The sequence below is a fragment of the Humulus lupulus genome, chromosome 8, assembly GCF_963169125.1.
Source record: "Humulus lupulus chromosome 8, drHumLupu1.1, whole genome shotgun sequence".
NCBI classification, from domain to species: Eukaryota; Viridiplantae; Streptophyta; class Magnoliopsida; order Rosales; family Cannabaceae; genus Humulus; species Humulus lupulus.
The window spans coordinates 49,838,095-49,847,084 of NC_084800.1; the positions used below are offsets into that span (position 1 = coordinate 49,838,095).

An 8,990-nucleotide genomic window follows, 5' to 3' on the forward strand; every position below is an offset into this window, starting at 1 on the left:
TGAGAAGAAGAAAGGGTATTTATTTCTCCTTCAGCAAGTCTACAATATTGTTTAAATATGTTGCTGGATGCTGATTTTAGATATAATTTATCATGTATATTGATGTTTTTGTTTTATCAGAAGAATTGGTTATATTATGCTTGCTTAGTTTTTTATTTATTAAAATGGGTATTAGAATGCTATGTTATATTGTTTGTTTAGTTGCTGATTTTTATTTATTAAGGTGGGTTTTTCTATACAAGTTTATGAGTTACTTGAAGAAGGGAAATAAATTGATTTGTTAATAATGTTCTTTCTTTTATGCTTATTTATTTTCAATAAATTGTGTAACTTGGGTTTTTGATTTGTAGACAATAAAATTAAGGACAAGCAACTACAAAGGAGAAGAAGGCCAAAACAATGATAATTGATTCAAACTTTTTATTTTGTTTAACCTTTTTTTTTTCCTATTCACTATCTAGTAAGAATTGGATGACTATAATATTTTGGGTGGTTAAGTATTATTTACTAAAATATTAGATTTTAATTTTAATTTGATCATCATGAATTATTGATGTTGAAAATTAAACTTTGAAAATTAAAAATTATGTTTAATTCGATCAAACCAACCCAACCCGACCCATCCAACAATGTAAATAGTAGGGTTGGGTTATACACTAAAAATGTTTTGAATGGGTTAAGATTCTCTAGGCTGATGTAGTTGGGTTGGCTCATTCAAATGTTCTCAACCCGGCCAACCCAACCCATGTGCAGCCCTAAGTATAATTCCTATTTTTTATTATTTTTAGAACAATAAACAATATTTTAGTTAATTTTTTTATATATATATTTATGTCATTCAATTTGTAAATCACTATTATTACATAATAGCTCATTTTAGAGTAGTGATCAATATAAATCACTATTTGCAATAATTTTTTTTTTAAAATTGTTGGATCTAAATCTAAAGGCTTATATTGTTTATAATTTGAAAGAAAAAAATGTAAGAAATAAGGGATAGTATTTTAATTCCAGATATCAATAATTAAAATATATGATTCTCTCCACATTAAGAAAGTTGAAATTATTATCATTTCCATAACTTATATGTTTTTTTTTTTTTTGAAAGAAAAGAAGCTTTATTCAAACAGAGCAATCAGCCAAAATAATGGCTTGCAGATCAACAGGGACAGACCCCCCATTGATAATACCCCCAGGAGAAGAACAAGATTGCTTAGCTAACCAATGAGCAGCCTTGTTCCCTGAGCGTTTCACAAAAGAAAATGAAATATTAGAGAAACTTTGGACCAGTCTTTTACAATCGTCAATTAACATTCCAGTAGGAGAGAAAGCTCGCTGGTTGCCCCTCAACGCCTGGATCAACTGCAAACAGTCCAATTCAATAATGATTTTGGCATCCACAAGATTACATGAGTCTCCCAACCTGTTCCCTGGTGCCTTCAGCCAACTTAAAACTTCCTTCAGGCCTATAGCTTCTGCAAACAGAGGAGCCACATCTCCCATAACCTATATGTTGATAATGTATATCTTTAAGAATTGATAAAATTTCATTTTTGACTATTTTTTAAACAAATGGAAAAAAACTTGATGGGAGCCAAAAGAAACAGAGAGCAACTGAAATTACTTGATAAAAATAAATCATAATATATATTATTAATAGACAAGCACACAATGAATTAAAAACAATTAACTCTATAATATGTAACTCGAAGATAACCGCCACTCCACAATATTATTTGTTTATCTGTAAACTAATAAACAAAACGAAGCCTTGATCCAAAGTAGTCTCAATCTTGATCCAATATGCCGAAATCACCAAAGGTTTACCATCTGAGTTTAGCTGGAAAATACTGCAACAAATAATCATTCAATTAAAACAAAATAAAATCATTGGAGACTAATTGTAAATAATTCTCTAACAAATGAAAAAATTAAATAGAAGAGTCTTTACCTTTTCAATAAGGGATAAATAATATGGCTTCACTTTCTCTACATCTACTCTAACTTTGCTTTTGCTGTAAAGGTCATACTTGCTACAAAAATTAACAGACAATAAGTAAATTTTAAGTACTCAGTAAGTTTTTTTAATGTAAGAAAATGATTAATTAATACAGTTTTTTTTTACTTGAAAATATGGAGCCACTTCAAGTTCTCTTCATCCTCCTTGTTCATGAATTGTTTATAGGCTCCACACTTGTGTAAAGGATAGAATGAGTGATATCTGACAATGAACAAACCAGCTTGAGGCAAAGTAGATCCATTTTCCTTGGCCACCTGAAATAGAAATTTAATATGAAAATTAAATAAATATCTGTTAATTAAAGAATAATGTAGAAATTGGCAAAGATCAAGCTTTGAATCCATACAATGAAACGTACCAAATACATATAGTCATCGTGTCCCCAAGATATCATTATATTTTCTAATCCACACCCTTCAGAGTAAATTCCATTCTTTGAATTGAATTCAGGATTATACGAATCTGGGTTTTCCTTGAAATACTGAAACATAACACAGTTGTTTGTTTAAGTTCATAAATACTTATAATCACATTTTATTTTGGACCATTAAATTTAAATAAGGAAAAAAAGAAACCTTGTGGTGGACTATAGATTCATCAAAAGCACACCCCAGAGGATGAGTGTCACCTGTAACATAAAAAAATATATGGTAATTCAACTTAAGATATAGCTTTACAAAAAAACATAATTAAACATATCTCTTCTCAAAATCCAAAATACTCACCAACAACGGCCCACTGAGGAAGTTCCCCAAACACTGGAAGAAGCAGAACCTTTCCCAAATCTGAAAACAATCCAAAAAAAAAAAATCAAAATACTGGCCCACTTGAATTAACTTATTTTATGTTGTTTATAGCTCAACTAATCAAAAAATCATTTTTGAAAGTGGTTTGATAAAAAACAAAAACACTATTTTAATTTAAAGTTTTTTTTAGAAGCTAGGAAAAAGGTATATTCTAAATTAGAATTCCTATTATTCCTAAATTTACTCATAAAAAATATTTTTTAATTAATGTCCAAACACTTTTAAAAAATCATTAAAAATCACATAAACTTTACCAAAAAAAAGTCAATATTATCTTTCCCAAAACTAGCTAAAGTTTGAATAATTTTATAATATTTCTTATATTGGTGCTATCCACAAAGTATTAACCTGACTAAAACGATACCCTAGCTATTACAAATTTTGTGGAAGAATAAGTCAAATGTGGCCGAACATAACAAAAATAAATTTATTAATACATATAATATATTATCTAGTTGGGTTAGGAATAGAATGAGAGAATATTGGGGAATGATATTGTAGTATATACCATGAATAAGAGCGGTCAAGTGGAGCCAATCTTCATCTGGGTAGTCTTTTCTAATGGCTTCAGCAGTCTGTAACAAGTGCTCAATTTGGGGTTCGTCCAAATCAGGATCACTGTCATCCACAACCTCATTAAGAAGTTCACAACATTCCCATATACTCATTTCAACCCTGTTCAACTTTCCATACTCCTCTCTCATCTTCTTCACCTACATTTTCCACATTCCAAATTTCAACATCAAATTCCAACAATTTAATCTAAATTCATTAATTTTTTTTTTGTTTTTTGGATAATAGATTTCTTACAAAGTCATAGGTTTGGTTAATGTGGTTCATGCGGTAGAACTCCTCCACAGTTTTTTGCCTCTCGTTTTCAGCATCATAATCTCTGCATATTGATTTTAATGTTATTTATTTTCTCGTATAAGAAATTCATGCCAAATGTGTCATAAAAACGTGACAAATAATAAAGACCTGAATGAGCGACCAAATGAGTTGATTTCAGGGGCAACGAATTCATTGTTTGAGACAAGTTCAGATACAACATTTCCATCATTAGGCACCACCAACCCAGCATCTAACACCAACTCATTTGTTTGATCAGAACAAACGTTCTTGTTCTCTACTGGTGACCCTGGTAAATTTGAAATTATGAGAACACATTATCATTATTATTATCAAGCTACAAATTCGTTTGAAAAAACCCAATTAAGAAAATCAAAAGATAAATGTGAAAAAGAAAATAAATATATAAATGTACCAATCACAGGCTGCTCAATGAGGATAGTCATTTTTGCTTCAAAAACTCGAATAAAAATATGACTGGGCAGAAAATTGAAATATACACAGAAAATAAAAGGGACAATACAAAATTGTTTTGTAATGGGTGTGGAAGAAGGTGGTTAACATGGTAGCTATTTATATATATGAAAAGAGTCCTTGAGTGAGATTTTGCAAGTTTGGAGTCCTCAACTGAAAACCAAAAAATCTTACACCAACCTTTTAAAGCTTAGTTTATCCCATTTCTCCGAAAGAAACGTTCAAAAATGTGCGTGTTCTAAATCCTGTACAGCTTCAGCTCCAGTGTGCATAATTCCTTCCCAATAAAAACACGACACGTGTCCGAATTAATACAAACTTATGACAAGAAGGCTTGGAAAATGGTTGCGGGAACATTGGAATTTAGTAGGGACGAGTGCAGAGAAACATTTTGGGCAGCTGGAGTAAACTGCATGAGTCAGCTCTGCGTGTAAATCATTATCTTAAATTTTCAAAGTTTGGAGGTACTGACATGGAATCCAGTCATCGCCAAGTAGTGTACAGTAACAGACGTTTCTATTTTTAATTATTTTCCAAAAATAAAAAATAAAAAAGATAACATCATAGCTGTTTAGTCCGTTTTCGATCGGATTACTTAAATTACAATCCAAAAATGAATTTAAAATGTTTCACGAAAATTTCCAATATACATATTCGGAATTAACGGAGGCTCTCTAATTTTACACGTCATCAAACGAAAAGTGATAAAAGGGCATTTTTGTTTTGTTTTCTTAGATATTTACGATATCCAATATTTTTTTTCTAGAAATTATAGACATTTTGAAATTGCCTATTTAAATATTGTAATTTTCTAACTGAGTTTCTATATATTATAATTTTCTAACAGCATGTTTACTCCTTTTCTTTTGTCTTTTTTAATTTAAATCTCCCTGCTGTTATATCTATATGTATAATTTCTGAAACATCGATGTTCATGTTAGTTAACTATACGGATAGATTAGAAACTTAGTAATCTACAATATAAATTTTGTAGTGACTTATTTTGTAATCATAAATTATCAGAACTTATTTTTTTTTTAAAAATTATCAGATAACTTAGTAGGTTAGTATTAAAATAAAAATTTCCAAATAACTATTATCGATATGTTAATTATAGAAAAAGTTAGCATAAGTTACGATCGAGGGTCTAATATGCTTTACATAGTAATAATCAACTATAAATAGTAATCGTATAAGTATGCATCAATAAAAAGTTTAGTTTCTTTTTTTGGTCGAATTTACTTAAAGGAAAAAAAAGTGCTAAAATTTTTTGTAATGATTTTTATTTTGCAAAACTAATTTTGTAAAAAATATATCAAATTGTTCAAAATGCCGTGGAAAAAATTACTATTATAGAATTAGGATGATCGAAAGTATTAACGGAGAACATTAAATAATTAGGGGAGGCGACTGCTCTCTGAGTTGCTCAGACTTCATTTAACAAAAATTAATGTAATTTTTTTATATATTTTTTTTGTTTTTTTTAATAAATATTAATTATTATATCTATGGTGATTTTTTTTTTCATGTAATTTTCATATTTAATTTGGCATTTATATTTTATTAACACACATAATTTGCATATTCAATATAATCATTAAATTAAACTGTAGAACAAAATTTATGGGTTTGTTTAAAGCCTGGTGAGAATAATATAGTATGTCATATAAAATTCTTATTAAATTTTCTAAAATTAGCAGCATACATCTCTGGATGTAAAAAAAAATTGATTTTTTTTAATAAATTTATAGTTGGTTATAAAAATAATAATTAAAAAAGAAAAGTATTTCTTAGAGTATTTATATGGACATGGAGCTGGTGAGCTTTTCCTGATTGGTTCATGGTTGCATGCCAACTGATACTTTTCTCATTGAATAAAAAATAGTATTAAAAAAACCGTCATACTTGTTTATATATTCAATGAATTATAATCAATGTGTTTATTTATTAGTAAAAATTTGTTTATTATTTTAGTTCTAATTAACTAACTGTTTAATATACGTGATCATCATTCACTTGTGTGTATGATCCACTGAATATTGAATATATATCAACAACTACCACCTACTTATCTGACGTGGAAAAATGATATTTCTTAAAAAAAATAATGAAATTACTCTTCTTTAGAGAAATTTCCTAATTAATTAAAGAAATATGAAGTTTTTTTTTACAACAGTATATATAAAATTAATATATGATAGAGTAACACGTGATTATTTATATTTCGTTTATTTCGAGTCATGCAGACCAAACCAACTTGTATATAGTTTGTTGTCGTTGTAGCAAGTAGTATAGTATAGTAGTCTTTTTCATTAATTTGTTTTGTGGTTATTAATATAGCGCAAGTGGGATTCTTCATTATAATTCTACTGTCATACAAGACGCGTTTCAGAATATATATATATATATATATATATATGCTTATTATTGATTATTGTCGTTCGTTTTCATCCCACAGATTATTTCAAGGAAGAAAAATATCATCATTCGTCAATATAACTTTGTATATAGGAATTTTGTCGGGTATTATACGATCGTGGTATATAACATGTATATGATTCTCATAAGTACATGTTAGATGGAAAAAATTCCAATAATATACTTTCTTTTTCGACATGTGTTTGGATTTTTGAATTCGGAATGCGACAAGCATATATCATTTTGATTTGTGAGAGAGTTATATATTGATTTAGACTTTGTGTTTGTGCAGATATTCCGAATTACGAGTAAAAAAAGAAGTTGGATTTTTATTTTGTTTTATCTGGTTGTATAGCATATTCCCATGTACTTCTAAAGAACCAAAAAAAAAACACTCCTTTGTACTATATATATGGGTTGGTATAATTTAAAAAGTCTATATATATAAGAATCTGAAGAAAAAAAACATAATTAGTAGTGTTTTTACTCACAAATTGTACAATTAATTTAATTTGTAAGGTTCTACAATTGATATAACACTGTATTTATATGGATTGAAAGGAATGTATATCCAGTAACAAATTATTTATATATAAATAGATAAACAGAAGAGCTGATCAGGAGTGTAACAATGGAAATTATAAGCCAGATTTTTGGCTAAATTTTCTATCAGTCATATTTTTTAGGGATAATATTTTTGGCTCTGAATTTTTTTTTCAAATACGTGAGCGGTTTCTGTGTTTTGTTAAATGATAATTCGAACTATATATTTTATAAAATTGATCAAAATAGTATTCTAGACCCACTTTTAGTCAAAATATTTTTAATTATAAAATCAATTATCAGATTGCTAGTTATAGGATAAATTCAGAAAAGTAAAAAAAAAAAAGTGGATGAATTGATAATAAAATATTATATTTAAAATTTGGTATAAAATATTATTTTAATCCATTTTGTAAAATATATAATTCAAATTGTTACTTAACAAAATACAAAAATCTATCACATGTTCGTAAAAAACACTAGACCAAATTGATATTTTTTCTCTCTTTTTTTTTCTAATCTTGTCTAACGATCTTTGAGGGACCAAAGCTTCTAATCGAATCCACACGTTTTCCAGATGCATCGATCTGTTGGTCATGTTTGTCACTTGTGCAATTGATCACACACACTGACACGATTTAATAAATATTACACACACGTTTTAACACGCTGTCCCGATACTCACTCAACTCAATCTTCATAATTTTTATATTTTGTGTAACTTTTATATAAAGAATGTATAATTTTAATATATATTTTTTCCACAACTCTAGCTGAAAACACAAATATCACAAAATATATATATTCTTTTCTTCATAAATATATGAAAAATAATAATTCTTTTAATATATATGTATGGGAAATTGATAAAATAATTTTTCCATGAGATTTTTCAATTAGTTAAGTTTTATATGAGATTTCTATAGAACCTCTGTCACTAAAATTACATATTCTCGTATAGCATATATATTTTTTTCATTCTAACCCTAATATCCACCCATTCCAACAAAAAAAAACAAAAAAAACGTGTCATTTGGTTTGGATGAAATAAAAATGAAAGAATGGAAATGAGAAAATAAATAAAAATTATAATTTTTTTTCAATTTTGTATTAGAATTATCTTTTCTCTTATTTTTAAATGAAATAGTCATTTAAATAAAATAGTGAAAAAAACATTTAATTGGAATGAATATTCTAATACTCTAAAATGCAACAAAACAAAAAAATAAAATAAAAATTGATTTATTTCTATTCCATTTCATTATCTCTAACCAAACATCACCTTATTCTCTACCCGTACTCTCCAATGCCAACAACCATAATTTTTTGTGAACAAATATCTTCAAAAAAGAATAATGATAAAATCTTTTTTTTTTGCTCATCTATGATAACTCATAAAACATTTCACAATGTTTTTTATTAACTCTGTTACAGTCATCTTCTCCTAATCCAATGAGGCAATGAGATTTTTGAAAATAAAAATTGTTCAAGAATGAATTGCATTAACAACTTGAGATTTTATGGATTTTTTTTTATCGAAAATCAATCGTGTTAATGTTGATTTTGTGATACACAATGACAAAACTTACAGATTTGTGATTGCAGTGATTTTATTTTTTAGGTTGAATCTAAACCATGAAATTATTTTTTATGAAATCAAGAAACTAAGCCATAGTAACTAGTTACCACTTTTTAATTTGAAAGTTGTAACTTGTTACTAGTTTACAGCAATTTTTTTTAAGTTATTACTTATTACTTAACTAGTAATATGAAGCATAAGTTTTAATTTTCAAATTTTATTGTAATTATAAGGTGAAATATTTAAATTTAAATTATTGTTATTATTATTTGACATGTTTATATTATTTTATTCTCTTTAT

General features: G+C 27.3%; 1 protein-coding gene across 2 annotated transcripts; it reads right to left on the bottom strand.

Moving 5' to 3' along the window:
* Positions 1 to 1,362: 1,362 nt before the first annotated feature.
* Positions 1,363 to 4,252, bottom strand: LOC133797154 (inositol oxygenase 2). Of its 2 annotated transcripts, XR_009875616.1 has the most exons (11): positions 4,091 to 4,252; positions 3,805 to 3,964; positions 3,637 to 3,718; positions 3,335 to 3,539; positions 2,746 to 2,805; positions 2,596 to 2,648; positions 2,379 to 2,501; positions 2,126 to 2,274; positions 1,952 to 2,033; positions 1,692 to 1,850; positions 1,363 to 1,506 (listed from the first exon to the last, which is right to left on the bottom strand). XR_009875616.1 is itself a non-coding variant. In XM_062234972.1 (10 exons), exons 1-10 carry the CDS (start codon positions 4,119 to 4,121, stop codon positions 1,824 to 1,826), a joined length of 972 nt encoding a protein of 323 aa, XP_062090956.1. In that variant the 5' UTR covers positions 4,122 to 4,252; the 3' UTR covers positions 1,603 to 1,823. The 2 variants fall into 2 exon arrangements, 1 of the variants encoding a protein (XP_062090956.1); XM_062234972.1 differs by lacking the exon at positions 1,363 to 1,506 and having other exon boundaries at positions 1,603 to 1,850.
* Positions 4,253 to 8,990: the final 4,738 nt, after the last annotated feature.